At 35.2% G+C, this 20,231-nt stretch overlaps 1 protein-coding gene and 1 long non-coding RNA gene across 2 annotated transcripts in view; both read left to right on the forward strand.

Annotated features, from left to right (window-relative positions):
- sema4ba (sema domain, immunoglobulin domain (Ig), transmembrane domain (TM) and short cytoplasmic domain, (semaphorin) 4Ba) overlaps positions 1–20,231 on the forward strand; it is an 80,796-nt gene that overhangs the window by 41,452 nt on the left and 19,113 nt on the right. The window contains exons 3-7 of the mRNA XM_073850620.1: positions 8,241–8,401; positions 11,164–11,226; positions 18,659–18,757; positions 19,380–19,491; positions 19,582–19,698. Of these exons, the coding sequence (XP_073706721.1) occupies positions 8,241–8,401; positions 11,164–11,226; positions 18,659–18,757; positions 19,380–19,491; positions 19,582–19,698 (552 nt within the window). The remainder of the gene's footprint in view (positions 1–8,240; positions 8,402–11,163; positions 11,227–18,658; positions 18,758–19,379; positions 19,492–19,581; positions 19,699–20,231) is intronic.
- LOC141346096 (uncharacterized) lies at positions 12,739–16,378 on the forward strand. Its single transcript, XR_012357141.1, has 3 exons — positions 12,739–14,084; positions 14,922–15,089; positions 15,360–16,378. It is a non-coding gene; the product is annotated as an uncharacterized lncRNA (long non-coding RNA).

Consider the following 20,231-nt stretch of genomic DNA (forward strand, 5'->3'; position numbering starts at 1 on the left):
AATTTCAGCTGTGCTTTAATGGAGGGTGTGAGAGTGAAAAGAACATCCACACAGCTGAGATGAGCATGCATTTGTTTTTGCCAGATTCATGTGGTTTGCATTGTCACAAAAACAGTGCAAAAACAGACATGTTCCACTCAGAGTTCTGTTTCAGTTCAGGGTGGTTAGGAAATATTTTAGCTTGTATATCAACACTTTAAACAAACTCATATGACTTCAAGACCGATACAGTTTGCTTATATTGTGCTTTGTGAAAGTGTCACACTCTAGTTTCACTTTTTGCATCTCAAATATACAAGTGTTAGAGTTTACTATACTAATGTTATTATAACTTCTGTCACACAGATACACTCTTCTTTTATCACTGTATGTTTAAAATGGCTAGCGGAATAAAAATTTCCAGATCATTTACTCTCCCCATGATCTTTCTTTCTTTAGTCAAAAAAAAATTAAAGTTGTTGAGGAAAACATTCCAGGATTTACTCCATGTAGTGGACTTCAGTAGGGATCAATGGGTTGAAGATCCAAAATGCAGTTTCAATTCAGCTTCAAAGGGCTCTACATGATCCCAGCCGAGGAATAAGGGTCTTATTTAGCTGCCATTTTCTAAAAATAAATGTAAATTTATATACTTTTTAACCACAAATGCTCATCTTGCACTAGCTGGACTTTGCGCATTACGTAGTCATGTTGGAAAGGTCATGCATAACGTAGGCGGAAATACCGACCCAGTGTTTACAAAGCAAACGTGCGAAGAAAGATTTTGAAGTTGGAGGAAAATGAGATGATGAGTTTTTCGCCCTACCCTACCTTTTTGAACTGAAGTACACAGATGAAGAACTAACCACATGCCTTTCCAAAACGAGTACCTAATGCGGGAAGTCATAGACGCACATTGCAGAGCTAGTGCATGACGAGCATTTGTGGTTAAAAAGTATATAAATTTATGTTTTTTTAAGAAAACCGCTGATAGTTTCACTAGATAAGACCTTTATTCCTCAGCTGGGATCATGTAGAACCATTTGAAGCTGCATTGAAACTGCAATTTTATATCTTTAATCCGTTCATCCCCATTGAAGTCCACTATGTGGAGAAAAATCCTGTAATATTTTCCTCAAAAACCTTCATTTCCTTCAACCAAAGAAAAAAAGATATAAACACCTTGGACGACATGGGGGTGAGTAAATTATCAGGAAATTTTCATTCTGCAAGTGAACTAATCCTTTAACTATCCAAATGTTAAAGTATCAACCAAAATATTAAGCTCTAGTCTAAATTCATTCTGTTTGGGGTCTAACAAAGCCTAGTAAAAAGAGAAGACAAAGATTTTGAAGGAGTGGATGTCTCTCTGGGGATCTGTAGGTTGTTAGATGATATCGAGATATTTCTGTTTCGGATGCACTTAGCAAACCCCAGCGGTTCAACATGCCTTTTTATTTGCTCTGTATATTGACCTTTGTACTTAATACGAGAGCTGAAGTGTTATATTAAAGACAAGAGTACAGGATGACAATCTTACATTTAAAATGTACCATAAGCGTCCAACTCCTAAATTCACAAGCTAAGTGCATTACGTCAAATTTGCTTTAAAAACAAAGCTCCAGCTTCCATAGCTCATTTGTTCACCTTGACCCATGAAGAACTCTCCTTTCTCTGCCTTCGCCATAAAGCGCAAATTTTAAAATTTATAGCGAGTTGATAGGCTTCCTAGAATGGACGGAACTCTGTGTTCCTGTGAATGTTCCTGAAACACTTGTCATCATAATTCATAAGCACTGTTTACAACGAAGCAATTGAAGAGAGCATTTTTCCAGATTGTTTTTCCCGACATCAAAAGCAGCTTCAACAGTCAGCACTTTGTCATTAAGGCAACAGGGGGCTTGTCATTCTCCTGACACCTGGAGATGACATCATTTCTCCTTTAGCGGGTACATTGTTTACCTGGCGCTCTAGAGGGTGAGAAATAATGCAAACGCGACTGGTTTAGTGAGTATAAACACTAGGTTTACAGTTTGGGATTTGCTATTACCAGCCGTACAGTGTGATTTGTGTAGGATTGTAATAGGCATTTAACTTCTGAAAAGCTCAAATCATCAGATACAGTGTTTACTTAAATGAGCCGTCTGCTGAGGCCTAAACAAAACCGAGCTTTGATCTTTCACACTGGCGGCCAGATTGCCTCCCGCAGTTGCTCTTTTCGACGGGATGCGCCGTGTCTCTAATTAACTTCGGGCATGTACTGTTAGAGCAGCCGTTGGGAATTCCGCTCTGAAAACCGAACATGGAAGGGTTCCCTAAAAGCCTGCATAATTAATTTCTCTCTAAATGGATTAGAAAGCAAAGCGCTGCGGATATGGCAATCCATTTAGTAGTGGCTTTCACCAAAAAAAAAATGACATGTAATTGCATAATGGCAGTAATGATCTCATTCCTCACATGTCTCATAATAGATCAGACTGAGAAGAGACTTTGAAGATTGAGGGTCAACAAGACAAGGACGTACAAGTTATGATATGTAGGACAAGAGACTCATAAGCACCTCTTTCTCTTGTTGACACTCTCAGCCCTCTTTCCCCATGAGTGCGAACAGGATAAGCCTTTTTCCCAGAATGCACCAGTGCAGTTTGGAGGAAGCGAATGGCAGCTGTCGTCATGGAATTGCCCTATGGGAACTGACCTCATAGTCAATTCAAACAATAATACCACAGACTCATTTAGAGAGAGACCGTATTGTCTGTGGGGGGATTGGTAATGTTTCAAGACATGGGAATCGATGAGCAGGGCATCAGAAATGTGGGGTTAGATGGGGTCCTTCAGCCACCCTTATGTAAGTTTATTTAAAGTTATTGTAGTTGGTTCTCGGGAACTGCATTCCATGTCACCCTTAATCAGTTTTGTTTGTTGCAGTTCGTTTTTTAATGCCGCAGTTCTTTCCTCGCGTTTCGCAATCACACCTTTTTAAAACCGCATAAGTAGTTACAGGCAGAGATCTCGAACATAATGTGCTGACACAAAAACCAGCCTGATACAGTATGGCCTTATTTGAAGTGGTCTGCATTTAATGAGTGCTGGTCGTGAGCAGGTGTTTACACAGCTCTGTATACATTTTATAGCTTGTGTTGCGGAATGTTATTCATTAACTGACCGTATAAATCCCTTCAAATCACAACATACAATGACCAAGACAACACAACAGTACAACTATAGGTGTTTGCATCATAATTACAATTCATCACACTTAAGCCGACTTTTCACTATCTATGGATAACAACAAATGACAAACTGGAAGACATTCATTTCCAGATAATTTACTCACCCACCCTTCATGTCTTTCTTTTTTCAGTCAAAAAGAAATAAGGTTTTTGAGGAAAATAATTCAGTATTTTTCTCCATATAGTGGACTTCAATAGGGATCAGCGGGTTGAAGGTCTGATGGATAAATGGATGTACTTTTTAGCCATATATGCTCATCTTGCACTAGCTGGACTTCACACATTAAGTAATCAAATAAAAAAACGAAAATGCAAAGAAAGTGAAACACCCTTTACAAAAACAGGTAAAACAGTGATGTTGGACGATTTTAAAGTTTGAGGAGAAAATGAGATGAGGTTTTTTGCCCAAAATACACCGATGATGAATTAACCACACGTGAAGTTTCCAACATGATTTCGCAATGCATGAGGATGCAGACACGCATCGCATCACAGAGTTAGTACAAGACGAGCATTTGTGGTTAAAAAAGTATATAAATTTTATTTAAAAATGTTTTTTTAAGAAAATAACCAATCATTTCGCTAGATAAGACCCTTTTTCCTTGGCTGGGATTGTGTAGAGCCCTTCGAAGCTGCATTGAAACTCAACCTGATCTCATGATGAAAACGTACCTGTGGGAACATTTTCTTTGTCATGAACAGCTCTATATGTTTGGCTTTTTGGATGTAGTATACTTGCTCGATAGCTCACCCGGTACAGCAGAGCACTTACGAACCTTTGAAACACAAGTCACGGCACTCGATGAAAGAGCTTAAAGACTTGTAGAAGAAACAGACATGCATCGCAGAGCTAGTGCAAGATGAGTATTTGTGGTTAAAATTACCGTTTTGCTAGATAAAACCTAAGAATAGTGTAGAGTCCTTTGAAGCTGCGTTAAAACTCAACTTGATCTCATGATAAAAACATTCCTGTGGGAACATTTCTGAGGCTTAGAGTGCAGTTAAAAAATCTGAGACCACAATCTAATATAAACTTGCAGATAAACAAAGTTTTGGGATTTTAAAAGAATAAGAAATATTTCCAGTCTATGCTTAATGGAAAAAGTGTCTATACATACAATTCACTGCAGTGCCCAGCTGAAATGAACAGTAAAATGGTGACGTTTATTCCTTTTCACACAAATTGCGAATACGGGGGCAGGTTATTAAAAAATAAAGACTTATTTTCCAGCAGGTCCTTGCAAAACACTTATGACCTCATAGTGCATGATTTGTAAATTAAGACATTTTGACATTTGCATGTCACGAACAGCTCTATATGTAAGGCTTTTTGAACATAGTAAACTTGCTCGATAGCTCACCCGGTACAGCAGGGCACTTAAAAACTTTTGTACAAATCCTTTGAAACACAAGTCACAGCACTCAATGAAAGAGCTTAAAGACTTAAGGCACAGACATGAATTGCAGAGCTAGTGCAAGATGAGCATTTGTGGTTAAAAAGTATATAAATTTACTTTTTTTTTTTATAAAATGACAATTTTGCTAGACCTTTATTCCTTTGAAGCTGCATTGAAATACCTGCGGGAATGTTTTCGCGAGACTCGAAATATGTACTAATAGCTACGTATCAGTTTGTTGAGATCAGGTTGTTAAAACTTCAGTTTGGACCTTTAACCCATTGGCCACCATTGTAGTCCACTATATGGAGAAAAATCTTGAAATGTTTTCCACAAAAACCTTTATTTCTTTTCGACTCAAGTAAGAAAGACATGAACGTCTTGGATGGCATTGACGTGAGTAAATTATGAGGAAATCTTAATTCTGGAAGTGAACTAATCCTTTAAGTAATACTTACTGTAATAGCTGAAAACACAGACTGTCATCATTTGGATTTTATAGTGAAGTGTTCACAGTAAAACATTCACATGTGTGATTTTCCCCTAATGGGGCACAATTATTTGCCTCATTGTGTGAGCTACAGGGAAAACGCTACAGCAGTGGCACTCTGGAGAGTAATTGGGGGAACGGTTTCTGCCTGTGCAAATCCCACTTAAGCCCTGTTTGGTTGCAGCTATTGCCCTTTGTCCTTGTCTCGCTAAATCGCCATTAAATTTCTCCCCAAACCCTGTGAAACGAATGCTGCCGGTGTTGAGTGGTGCCCCGTTTCATCCTGTAATCAGAGAGAGGGGAAACACGAGACACACAGAGGCAGAGACCCCAGTAGTGTGCCACTAATGTGCCGTGTTGATCCCCTCCTGCGGTTTAGCAGACTGGCTTCGGTTGTAATAAGCCCTCCTGGTTGAGGGCTGATGCCCTATTATTACTGCATTGTCTCCCCCGGGGTTCAGGAAGCGAGCGCGCAGACCCTCTGCGGCAGCTCCCAGAGACACGGCCGCTTTTAGAGTCTTACCTCAGCTCAGAGTCACCCAAGGGAGCATAATCAGTGTAATGATTACATGCTCTCTATGTAAGACCTACCAGACGTGGATGTCTTGCAAGGATTCTGTAAATCATGCAAACCAATAGCACAATATGCCATGATAGCTTTAACATTCATACCCAATGACCTTGTATTTTATATGATATTGGGGAGCATTATGCTTGTTTTTCTAAAGTACAAAATGAAATCAACAAACTGTACTTTAGAGTATGTGTAATTTATAGTCACTAAAAGAGAAGTGTATAATTTTTTGGGCATGTGAAAGTAACATTATTTTATATTATTTTATATTTAAACAGAAATAATTTAAAATTAAGTATTAGGCAAAAAAATTAGTTTAAGCATTTAAGCGTTATACCTTTTTTGCAAACAGATTTTCTAAATACTTCTGATTATTGAGTTTTCTTATCTCCAACTTTTAAACTAGAAGGAGGAGGTATTTGACACAGAAAAATGCCATCTCACATTAAAACATTTTACTTTTTTCTAAACAGATTTCCTGAATACTCCTAATCTTTTATTTTATTTTATTTTTTATTTTAGACAAAACGTCAGTGCCAGTCAAAAATGCCAGTTCACATTTAAACATTATACTTTTTTTTCTAATCTTTTTAGTTTAGTTATTTATTATCTCTGAATTTTAAACTGGAGTATTTGATGGCAGATTTCTTAAATACTCCTGATAAGTAATTTAATTACATTTTATTTTATTTTATTTTTTTTTTTAATCTGAATTTTTTTCTAGACATATTACATGAATACTCCTGATTTATTTATTTAAACTGGAATAGAAGGAAGTATGCCAGTTCACATTTACACCATTATAATTTTTTTAATCTTTATTATTATTGTTTATTTTATTTTATTTTAAAATTTTATTATCTCTGAATTTCAAACTGGAATAAAAGGAAGTACAGTATTTGACAGAAAAATGCCAGTCCATGTTTAAACATTATACTTTCTTTAAAAAACAGATTTCCTGAATACTCCTGATTTATTTAATTTTATTTAGTTTAATTATATTTTATATTTGATTATCTCTATGCATTTTAAACTGGACGAGAAAAACGTTTTTGACATAAAAATGTCCTGAATACTCCTAATTTAATTTATTGTACTTTATTTTTATATTTTATTATCTCTGAATTTTAAACTAGAATAGAAGGAAGTATTTGACAGAAAAATGCCAGTTTACGTTTAAACATATTTTTTTCTTTATTTTATTATTATTGATTTTCTTTATTTTATTTTTTATTCTCTCTGAATTTTAAACTGGAATAGAATTAAGTATTTGACAGAAAAATGTCAGTTCTCATTTAAACATTTTCATTTTTGTTCTAAACAGATTTCCTGAATACTTCTGATTTATTGAATTTTTTTAAATTATTATTATTATTTTATTTTATTTGTTGTATTTAGTTTAATTTTGTTTTATATTTGAATATCTCTGAATTGTAAACTGGAATAGAACTGAAATGCTTTTTTTCAAAGCAGATTTCCTGAATTTCATTTAATTTAATTTAATTTAATTTTTTTTTATTGGAATAGCAGGAAGTATTTTACAGAAAAAATGGCAGTTCACGTTTAAACATTATGCTTTTTTTCTAAACCAATTTTCCTAAATACTCCTAATTTCTTTGATTATTTATTTTATATTATTTTCATTTTATCTGAATTTTAAACTGTAATAGGAGGAAGTATGTGACACCGAAAAAGAAAAAAAAAATCACTTCATGTTTCAACCTAATACATTTGTTTTTTCTTCTGGCTCTCATTTCTGTGTACATTGGACTGAAAGACAAGTGTGATTCAACCATTAAGCCACTGACAGACGAGGCGAACATTTTGGCATCTGTCATGTAGTGATGAAGTTTGTATTTACAGCCTGTTGACATTGATTCGACATGCATCTTAAGACCAGAGGAGCTGCTATCTTGGAATGATGTCATTGTACCATGGGAGTACTGCTTCGTTCTGCCAGCCTATGGAGAGACGAGATGAAAGCGCACTTCCACACATTTCATTTTACACACTATCTGAATCACCACCAAATTCTCAAGTGGCTCGTCTGAAGACATAAAAAGCCACGCTAAAGTATTCTAAAGGGAATTTCAGCAGTGCCCTTAACTCTCTTAACAAACACCCCCTACTGATAGGAAATATACTGCATCTTATTGATGCCGTTCTCATGGAAACAGAGAAACAGCCTGCAGGAGCTGCCATGATAATGATGCAGTGCAGTATCTTTGATTAAGACATGAACATCTGTCTCTGAGCTAGATGTGACCACACAAATGCGCATTCAACATTGATTCGCTGTAACAGGTTTTAGCTTCCTCAAAGCCAACCAGTAGAAAACATTTGACATTATTATCCAAGACAGTACAATTTGACAATAAACATAGAATACAATTATTCATTATGATGTTTGATCTTAATAATCTGTGTCTTGAAGAAAAACTGACTGAAAAGCACGATCACATTTCTGACTTTTGCACATTTATCATATTTCCAGTAGTAAATCTTTTTGGCTCGGTTTTTGCTGACATTCTTCCCTCTCCCTTCACTTTTTCCATATCTGCTCATAGATGCAAACGAGAGGTCGGCCAAGAGATTTTCACCCAATGGAGTCTTCAATTACACCTCTCTGCTCCTCAGTAAAGAGGATAACATGCTGTACGTTGGCGCTCGAGAGACTCTCTTCGCACTCAATATCAGCGATATCAGCAGAACGCAGCTGCAGCGTAATGTGAGTATGTCTGTGTGTTTGATTTTGGAGGATGTATAAGATTGTGCATTAGTAAACCAGAGTGGAATTTCATTCATGTTGAGTATACACTCATAAAATAAAGGTGCTTCAAACGGCTCTTCAAGCGATGCCATAGATTTGGTTCCACAAAGAACCATTCAGTCAAAGAACCATTTCTTGCTTACCTTTTTATAATCTTAAGAACCTTATCTGACACAAAGAACCTTTTGTGAAACAGAAAGGTTCTTCAGAAGTTAAAGGAACACTCCACTTTTTTTGGGAATAGGCTCATTCTCCAACTCCCCCCGAGTTAATAAGTTGAGTTTTACCGTTTTGAAATCCATTCAGCCGTTCTCCTGTTCTGGCGATATCACTTTTAGCATAGCTTAGCATAGATCATTGAATCCTATGAGACCAATAGCATCACGTTCAAAAATGACCAACGAGTTTCCATATTTGTTGTATTTAAAACTTGACTCTTCTGTAGTTATATTGTGTACTAAGACCGGTGCAAATGCAAAGCTGCGAGTTTCTAGGCTGATAAGATTAGGAACTACACTCCCATTCCGGCGTAATAGTCAAGGAAGTTTGCTGCCGTAATATGGCCGAAGCAGGCGGAGTATTATCAGAAATGAGTTCCCAGTTAGTTTAGCATTTGCACATGTGCTGCGTGGTATTACTGCTCCTGCGGAATGGGAGTGTAGTTCCTAATCTTATCAGCCTAGAAACTCGCAGCTTTGCATTTCCACCGGTCTTAGTACACAATATAACTACAGAAGAGTCAAGTTTTAAATACAGCAAATATGGAAACTCGTTGGTCATTTTTGAACGCGATGCTATTGGTCTAATAGGATTCAATGATCTATGCTAAGCTATGCTAAAAGTGATATCGCTAGAACAGGAGAACGGCTGAATGGATTTCAAAACGGTAAAAATCAACTTATTAACTCGGGGGGAGTTGGAAAATGAGCCTATTTCCAAAAAAAGTGGAGTGTTCCTTTAAAGGTTTCTTTATGGAACCATTTAGATAAAAAGGTTCTTCTATGGCATCGTGAAGCACCTTTTTTTAAGAGTGTAGGCATCACTTAAGCACACCCATAAGTTTTGTATGCACATAAGTGTGAATACAGGTAAAGAGGGTCAATTTTTTTACCTCAAAACTTGTCATTAAAAACATTGGTAAAAATAAGATCCAAATGGCTAAAAGTAGCCTTAAAGTGATAGTTCATGCAAGAATTAAAATTACCAGCCATTCTAGGTGTATATGACTTTCTTCTTTCAGACAAATACAATCTGAGTTATATTAACAAATATCCTGGCTCTTCCAAGCTTTATAATGGCAGTGAATCAGTGTTGAGATTTTGAAATCCAAAAAAGTGCATCCATCCACCATAAAAAGTACTCCACATGGCTCTGGGGGGTTAATAAAGACCTTCTGAAGTGAATCACTGCTTTTGCATGATAAAACCATTCATATTTAAAACTTTAGAAAGTGTAATCACTAGCTGTCGCTAACTGTCATACGCGTTCACAAGAGAGTGGTGTTCCAGCATATGATTTAGAATGTAGACGTAGCTTAAGCTTCAGTGAGAACCAAGTTTTGTTTACAGCAAAGGAAAACCAATCTCCTCTTGTTTTATATCGCAAATCCCCATGATCGCGCATACGACAGTTAGCAGATGCTAGAGATTAAAGTGTATAAAGTTTTAAATCTGGATATTTTTCTTACACAAACACATTGGTTCACTTTAGAAGGCCTTTATTAACCCCCTGGAGCTGTGTGGAGTACTTTTCATGATGGATAGATGCTCTTTATTTTGCTTCAAAATCTCAACAGCCATTCACTGCCATTATAAAGCTTGGAAGAGCCAGGACATTATTTAATATAACTCTGATTGTGTTCGTCTGAAAGAAGAAAGTAATATAACACCTAAAATGGCTTGAGGGTGAGTAAAACATGGGGTAATTTTCATTTTTGGGTTAACTACACCTTTAATGATTCCTTCAAATCAAGAAATGACAGTGGCTGTAGCATTTCTGCAGTAAAGGAATGTTAAAGATTGAATTAACATTGGAATTAATTGTTGTTTAGTCAATATTAAAGATTGGATCCAGCCATATGATTACTTGCTTTTAATACTTTATCTGAACTAATTATGATGCGTCATTGCTATTATATATGTATTTTAAGTCATTTTAAAGGCTATTTTTATTACCTCAAATGAATTAAAATTACCCGATTACTCGATTAATCGTCAAAATAATCGACAGATTACTCAATTACCAAAATAATCGCTAGTGACAGCCGTATTAAGTTAAATTTCATTTGTTCATCACACAAAACTATCGTATGATTTCAGAACACTTGAAATATAGTGCAAAAGTCAGTAAGAACCACCTTTCTGATACTTTAATTGGTCTTTTGTGCCTTTTTTTAAGGTTGGAAGCTTTAGTTTCCATTCATTGTAAGTGTCCTACTTTAGCAGTTGTCCCACTTCCCCTATTGTATTTTTTTGCAGAGCATTACGCCATTATACCTTTCAACAAATGAACTTTTTAAGTCATAAATAGACTTTTACAGTTCACTGCAAATATTCTGTGTTGCTTTATTCATTTTGCACATTACAAAAAGGCTAGACTGCAATATGTTACAGCCAACTCACTGTGACTCACTGTAGGCCTACTCATATCCGTGTTAATACGCGTCTTACTCTAAATGCACAGTTTAATGTAACTGCAGCTTGCAATTTTCCCTTTTTCAGTTAACATGGAACACACCACAGAAAAAGCGAGAGGAGTGCAGTTTCAAAGGGAAAGATTTACAGGTGAGTGAATGCGACATGCATCAATCGATTTATATAACTCAAGTAAGAAGTCGGTCTCTAAAATAGATATTTGCAATATGACTGTGCTAAATTTGAATCTGAGAAACTGGCCGTCGTGACACTTTTAGTTCGTAGGACCTGTTATTGACACGTCCACACTGTAATTTCGCTGAAAGCTTGACACTGCATAAGGGCTGTTATTAGATTAATAATCCGCATGCCTAATTTGCTGCCAGATTGATTTGTCTTGGGAGTCAGGTTTGGATGGATGTTGGGACCCTGATGAAGACACAGTAATAACTGCTGTTTCTTGAGACCGATGACACACAGCTGCCAGAAACCTCTCCCAGTCTATTACAGAGGATTTAGATCAAACCTAGTGATGTGAAAACAAGTTCTGAAGCCCAGCCAGAAAACACTTGTGCACACAACCTGGTGCTTGCTTTGAACATTTGCCTTTGTTTGTGTGTATTAGTTTTTGTCTTTGAAAATTAATTTGCACGATTATCATACGTTCACCCATAAAAGAACAATCTGTCATCATTTACTTATTACATTTCATTTACTTATGTTGTTCCAATCCTGATTGACTGTTTCTACTCTAGAACACAAAAGAAGATATTTTAAAGAGCGCTGAGAAAAAAATAACATTGGAACTCATTGATTTAAATATCTTCGTTTATTTACCACAAAAGAACAAAAGTCATATAGGCTTGGAACAAAATGAAGGTGAGTAAATGATGACAAAATGTTTATTTTTGGGCGAACTGTCCCTTGAAAACAATGCGTCAGAAATTGTTCATACCATCAAACCAAAAATTATTCAGACACCAGATATAATTTTTGATACTTTTTTACTAGTGGGTGTAGAACAATATAGTTCATTTATGTAAGTGGGGATAGCAAAATAAATTGTCATATGTGACTGGACCACAAAACCAGTCATAAGGGAGATTTATACACTGTCAGAAAAAAGGGTACGGTTGGGGTCCATTTGTGACACTTAGGGTACAAATGGTGAAGTTGTACCCTCGATGGGTCATAGTTGCACCTTAGAGTACTCATATGTACCATTTAGGGGTAAAAAAGGTACAGATATGTTTCCAACTGCCAGAGGGTCCACGTTTGTACCATTTAATCCCCAAAGAAAGGTACAATCACTTGTGTGACCAAAGGAGTAAGCCAAAGTGAATGAAATAGTCACCCAAAATTAAACAGAGCAAGATAATCATTTTCATGAGTTTTTAGTTATTTGGAAGAGATGCACAAAATAACCAAATACGTTCAAGAGCCTGCATCTTTCTGACCAGTTCTGAACAGTACACACGCAAATTACATTTTAGTGATTATGCAGAACATCAAGATAATAACTTTTAAACGTAAAGCATTTGTATTAAAGTAGGTCTGCATTTTTAATTGTAATTTTAAACTGATATAAGAGCTGTTTTAAGTTTTGTTTTTAATGTAGAGTTAAACAAATACACATACTAATAGTAATTAGCAAAAGCAAAATGTAGTATACAAAACTATTTAACGTTTATTAAACATTATATGGTGTACTACTTTGCCTCAGTTCAAATACATATTTTCGAAGCCAGTCTTTTCGTGTCGTCCAATGGGATTGTAGCCCGCGCTGTGCATTTTGAAAATGAGATTGTGCATGACGGTTATTCTGGACATCATTCATTTCTGACTCTGTCGACGGAGACACGGAGGGTCTTATTCAAAAACTGAAAGAAGCTGCCTGGAATACATGTCACTGAAGACGAAGCACAGAAATTTAGAGGTAAGTTTAATTTTAAGTACTGTGAAAATCTGTTGGTTCCCTTTCGATTTTTGTTAACTTGATATTGCGTCTGTAGCCAGGCCTAACGTTATCTGATGCGTGAGGAAAACCTTTCTTCGAAAACTGACCTGACAAAACCAACGCATTGCCATTACATTTTAAGCTTATTGTTATTATTACAATTATTTTTTATCATTTAGCCGGAAATTAAGATATAATTTTTCGCTTAACTCATACTCCACCTAGAGATGGCATGAGACGCTGACAAAACAGCGGTGAAACGGCCATAGAAACAGCTCAGGTCTATCGCGTTTGTGTACCATAGATTTATAAATTCAGTTTACCAGAATGTTTTTAATACTCTAATGTTAATGTTACGTTAACGTTAACTTACCCGTGTTTCCTTCCGGACACGAGCGAACGCCTTTTATTTTAACGTCTCTCCTAGTCTTTCTGGAATTATATACCTTACGATTATTATCCACGTTGATTTATATCAGTTTTGTTTGGTACATATTTAACTAACGTTATAAACGTAAATCCAGGAGAGTCCTAATCATTTGTCATGTCGTATTGAGGCGTCGGTATCGAGCCCTTCCAAGGACAGCAAGTAAAATTGGTTTAAGTTATCATTATTTATCAAAACTCGTGAAATACGTTTCTAGTCTGTGAGATGCAAATTTAAATAATTTGGCTTTTAATAATACACTCTCAGTTAAAAAAGTATAGTTCTCTGTTAGTTCGTTAAGTGTACATTTTGGTACCTTTTAGCTTTTGTACCTTAGGGTACTGTTCCAGTGACAGTATTGTACCTTTTTCTGGAAGTGTATAAGTACTAACTTATTGTGTATTTTTCTAAATTAAAGCAATGTTTTTATACTGATGAATGTCCATTGAAAAAAGATTTTATTGTTGCTGTTAAAACCTCAAGCTCACACAGACTATGCATTTTTTCCTTTTAGAAAATAAGGTGGATTTAACAAATTTGTACACAAGATGGAGGTGGTAACAGTAACACTAGTACCAGTGCCAGCAGAAGCCTATCAACAAACTTGACTTCAACTACAGAAATGTAAGTATAACACTGAGTTTTGTGTATTATATTTGTCCTATGTTTAGCGGTTAACCGTATTGATTTTTTTAATGCCTGATGCCAATATTTTAAAAAGCAGGGTGGCCAGTCAGCACACACAAGGAAAGTTGGGAGAGTTAGAGTTAGTTTCATCAAAATTATTTTAAATTGTGTTCCGAAGATGAAGTCTTACTGGTTTGGAATGACATGAAGGTGAATAATTAATGACCAAACTAAACTTTTTGGCTGAATTAATGCTATAAGAAAGAAAATTTGAAAGACTAATAAGGTATCTTTAATTCTTTTTCTGTTACCGGCTTGAAAACTTCGGGCAAAAACAAGGGATTCTCCCATTTTTAAACTGTCACCGATAGCAATGTAGTAGTAGTAGATTGCTGAAGTCAGTAGATTTTACTCAGTCAAAATACATTTATTACATTTAATATTTTGGCTTTTATCATTATGTTAATAAATATTGAAATTAATTAAAATATTAACAAAATTACAAATTTGAGCCAGGGAAGATAAGAGAGATGAACATCCTCAGGGGTCAGTGATATCACAGATTCTAAATCAGTTATTAGCTTAAAATGAATGTTGAATGTCGATTTAAATAAACAGTATGCTATAATGATAATTTACAGTTAAAACAAATTTGTAGAAACATTGTAATTTTCTAAATCTTCAGGTAAACAAATATTTGTGCATTCAATCTTAGAAATATTTGTATATTACAGGAAAATGGTAATAAAAGAATATTAAAATGTCTGATTTGATTGTTTTGAAGTATTTTTCGTTAATTTAAATGATTAACTTTAACTTTTTGTAAATTTTCAGTTGTGTGATGAAGCTGACCGAATGCATTCATCGACTGTCAGTTTAAGCCGGCACTTCAGGGATGGCTTTACCAGTATTGTGCCCAAGGTGCTTCAGCTTGTTCAAAGAAATGCTCCGTTGGACGAAGTCTACAAGAAGCAAGAGAAAAGATGCTTGCAGAAGATCTAGGTATTGACATAAACATAGTGGTTTTGTGATTATCTTTTTATTGATTATCTATTAAGCTTTTTTAAATGATATTTATAAATTATATTTAAATGTTTTTTCTTTGTGTGAAAAAAATCTTCATGCCTTAAAATTGCTCGAATGTAACTCTACACCTTGATTGGTTACAAGGTAGTTTATGGCAAAATTTTCACATTATTTGTCTTAAAACATTTAAAACAGCACATTGCATTGTTTTACTGATAGATTTTTGATGTTTTCTTTTCTTCTCAGTGTGATGCTGATACTCCATACCCAACCTTACAGTTGGCAGAAACTGACTGGAAAATGGCTTTCTCCAAGAGGGTACAACTTTTCAAAGTGGATGGTGTGGAGTTGTGCAAGGAACTAGGAGTTGAAGAAAGGATCACTACAATGCACAGCCTTCAGTGCTTACTATTGTTTTCAACTTGGCTTGTCCACCCTACATGAAGAATTCACTGACTTTCTGGCAGCATGCCATAGCAAAGATAACTGAGGTGGGTGGCAAGCCCCTTCCAATATCTATCACCCGAATAATTAATATCCTGTGTTAAAAATGCCAAATATATTGATACACAAGGGTGAAGATTTCGACATTCAGTGTTTCAAAAGTGACAATTTAAATCCAATACATTTTAAATGTCAACAGTGTATATATATATAATGTGGCAAGTTTTTTTAATACCAGTGTCGTATAATTCACAGTTCCATGCATACACATTAAAGTTGACTTTGAATGAAGTGTTATAAAACCAGGGCAAGAGATGGACTTTCAGGCCCTTGCCGTATACTCTGCTTATGATAAATAAGTAGTTTGTGACCCTCAAGAATGTTTAAAAAGTTCCAATTAGTACTGTGTATTAGTGTAGTACTGCGTTTGGTAAAAATGGGTTTGTGATAAAAAGAATTTACGCATATAAAGTTACAATTAATGAAATGTGTACTGTTGGAAAAAGGTTGTTTTTGATTCTTAATGTTTAAAACATTTTTTAGAAAATGTAGAATGCAGTAGAAAAATTTACTTAATGGGATGTATTGATTATGAAAATTTTAATATTAAGCTTAATATTCTTGATATTTACAATTTTATAAAATGTTTAAAAAAAGTTAGAAATAGTATAAACAATTGTTTTTGGAAAAAAGAATTGCTCAATATTTGCATCCTTTTAAGACACATTGAGGTAGAGCTTATTTTGTGATAAAATGTTAGGGTATAATCAATTAATGAAATGTGTACTGTTGGAAAAAATGTTTTGCTTTATAAGAACAGTTTTGAGTATGATTTTTTTTTTTTTTTTTTTTTTTTTTAAGTAAAATTTTGCAATATGCATCCTGTTATGACATTGTGATAGAGCTTAAAACATTCATCCTGTGAAAAATGTGAGAATGTAATGTTTTGAATTTTTAATAAATGTGATAAACAGCATCCTGGCCTTTTTAATGTGTTGTATGTAGTACAGATTTGCCACCATAAGGTACAAAAGGCTTGTCACTGGGGCAGTACCCTTAAAAAGACAAATTTGTACCTTTTTTAAAAGTACATTATGGTACCATAGCACTAAATGGTACAATTTAGTCAGCAAAGGTACATATTTGCCTTTGTAAGGTACATACTGCAAGGGTACAGATATGTACCCATGTGAAAGGGTACAACGGGTGTACCCTTGAGGGTACTGCCCCAGTGACAAGCCTTTGTACCCCTTAAGGTACAAATTTTGCACATTTTTTCTGACAGTGTACTACAATTTACAGTATACCTCTGAAAACTGAATAAATAAGTTCACTGCAAAAAATGCTTTTCTTAGATTTTTTGTCTTGTTTTTTGCTTACCCCACTGGCAGATTATTTTGCTTATTTTAAGCAAAAACTCACTTAATTTTGACTTATTTTTCCTGAAAACAAGACAATAAGTTTTACTTGTCTAGAAAACCCTTCTTGATTTAAGAATTTTTAGATATTTTGGCTGCAAACATTTTTTTGCAATGTTGGTAAATAAGGTTTGTTAGGATAGGACAATATTTGGCCGATATACAACTATTTGCAAAAAAAAAAAAAAAAAAAATTCTAAATATTGAGAAAACCACTTTTATAGTTGTCCAAATGAAGTTCTTATTTAATATCAATATGATGATCTTTATTTAATATCCTAATAATTTTTGCCATAAAAGAAAAATCTATCATTTTGACCCATACAATGTATTGTTGACTATTGCTACAAATATACTCGTGCTACTTAAGACTGGTTTTGTGGTCCAGGGTCACAAATTATACCCCAAAATTCTTAATACAGTGTACTATGAGTAAAACTGACAAAAATTTGGGACCAAAAATTCTTCAGACACTTTGACCCGACCATGTTTTGCTTAAGTGTTTTTTCTTTAATTGCTAATGCGATCTTTTTACACCACAGACTGAACAAAATTAAGCATTGCTTGGTAATCCATCAACAAAGTATTGATAGATGTGTAAATATTTTCAGACTAACAGTTGTCTGAAATTTTGCTTGATTGTAATCAGTTACATATCTTTCTATCAAAGTTATCTGACATTATCAAGATGAATTTGTTCTGACAGTGTTTTTGTCATATTTTATTACCAATTTCTAAACTATAGCGAATCAACTATGATAATGTGAGAAAAGTTGAAGGTAAATTTACGTTTCTAAATATTTTTTAAAAGTCAGTTGTATTAGCAGTTAGTTTACTTCCATTGCGTTTTTTTAAAGACTGATCAGAAATCATAATACTAATTTTTTTTGATTATTTAATTAAGAGCCATAGTACAAATCGGCATATAATTTTTTAGGCAAAAAGCGTGTTCATATTTCCCTTCTTACGTTACAACCTACAAACTTTAAAGAATAGTTTGTATTCGTGTTTTATCTTTCTAGAGAGTTTTTTCTTGCCAGTGTTGTTTAAATGAAACAATATTTAAAAATGTTTTAAAAACACTTTGTATTGTATTTTTATTGTAATGCACTGCTTACTGTTTTTCACAAACAGGACAAATGAATTTGTATATATTCATGAAAATATATAGCTGTTTTTGTATTTTAAAAACAAGGTCCATTGCAAGGGGGTCCATCATATTTTGAGGTTCTTGGTATCAAAAATACTAGGACTCCAAATGAGCTAATGGGTGCATTAAAGTCTTAAAGGGATAGTTCACCCAAAAATGAAAATTGTGTTAATAATTACTCACCCTCATGTTGTTCCAAACCTGTAAGACCTTTGTTCATCTTTGGAACACTAACAAATATATTTTTGATGAAATCGAGAGCTTTCTGTCCATGCATAGACCTAAAATTAACGTTGAACCACTGATGTGGCTGGACCTTGATTGTGTCAGTTGCAGGGTCAGAAAGCTCTTGGATTTCATCAAAAATATCTTAATTTGTGCTCCGAAGAGGAACAAAACTCTTACAGGTTTGGAGCGACATAAGGGTGAGTAATTACTGACAGAATTTTAATTTTTGGATAAACTATCCCTTTAAATTCTTATCTGTCTTTCCCTCTCTTATGCATTTCCTTTTTTCCTTTTTCTGATTCCAGACTGACTGCTTCAATTACATCAAGATTTTACTGCGTGTGAACAGCACTCATCTGTACGTGTGTGGAACATATGCTTTCAGCCCTATCTGCGCATACATCGTAAGTACTGTTTCATTTTGTTCTGTTCTCCTGCAGGATTTCACCACCTCCCTCCATGCTTTTAACAGGCTGCAGGGGAGGAATTAATTATCCATGTAATTTACTCAGTCAATCAAAATGTCCTCAGAAATACACTCTTCCGCTCTCCCTAAGGGTAGATGCTGCTCGGATGAGAAATTATTATGGCCCTGCACTTTACTTAGACCCTTCACTCTAGAGACCATGCCTGGATTCGAGGGGTCGACGCTGACCACTAAAACCGAAGCTTTAGGATAGTGTACTTTGCCTACATGAGCTGATTCTGTAATAGAAATGGTTTGCAGATGTACATTTTACCTTTATGCCCCTATAAAGACATAAACGAAAAAGAACCAGATTGTGTACAGCTGCATCTGCTTCTAAACATCCTTTTTATCAGTATCCTTGGCCCACACAGAGTCGATAGTACACACATCATCCCTTCACTCCGAGTACATTCACCCCGTTCTTACTATCTCTCCAGACTTATCGCAATAACATGACGTTCTGTTCAGCAAAATAAGGTCCTTGTTTAGAGCTACACAGGACAGTCGATACAAGAGACAGTGCTTGCTGTCATTACAAGAATGTTTTTTTATTCTAGAACACGTCTGATTTTTCCCTGGTGCGCAATGAAATGGAAGAAATAGTCACTGAAGATGGTCGTAGCCGGTGCCCTTTCAACCCTGAATATAAGTCCACGGCCATCATGGCTGGTATGTTTTACAAACATTAGTGTAATGTGTTGTAAGCGTGTAACAGTCTTCTCTGACTTGCTTTATAAATATCTGTTGATGTTTTTACAGATGGAGAACTGTATGCTGGCACGGTCAGTAACTTCCAAGGGAATGAACCCATCATTTACAAAAGCCTTGGCCAGGGCACAGCCTTAAAGACTGAAAACTCACTGAACTGGCTTCAAGGTAAAAGCCACATCTACTACCATCCTGCTCTTAATAAGTATGGCATAATATAATGTGTATAATGTCTCTTACTGAAATTTGTAGTAGAAAACCCATAAAAGATTTACGTTATTTAAAAAATGCACATAGTCTTATTTTGGACTATGGGAGGCGCCATTTTTTCGATGACATCAAATGGTTGCAATTAGTGAGCTACTAACACTACCTGTTGGTATTTTAACCGCAACACAACTCGTAATACACAATTTGGAAAATAAAATGCTAATACAATGTCCACATTGTGTCGCTTTTGGTTGTAATTTTAAGCAGAAGGGCAACAAGAGAAGCGTTGTAAGTCTCACTACTTTCCTATCGATGAGAAGAGGAGAAAAGAATGGGAAGATGCCTGTGGACGAATAAAACTTTCTAAAGACTCACGTCTTTGTTCACTCCAATTCAACCCTGACGTCTTTGAGGCTTTAGGTCGACCACAGCTACTGAAAGAGCTTACAAACGCCAGAGACAAAAACTAGACGCCATCCTGGCCGGATATA

Source organism: Garra rufa, chromosome 11 (assembly GCF_049309525.1).
Source record: "Garra rufa chromosome 11, GarRuf1.0, whole genome shotgun sequence".
Lineage (NCBI taxonomy): Eukaryota > Metazoa > Chordata > Actinopteri > Cypriniformes > Cyprinidae > Garra > Garra rufa.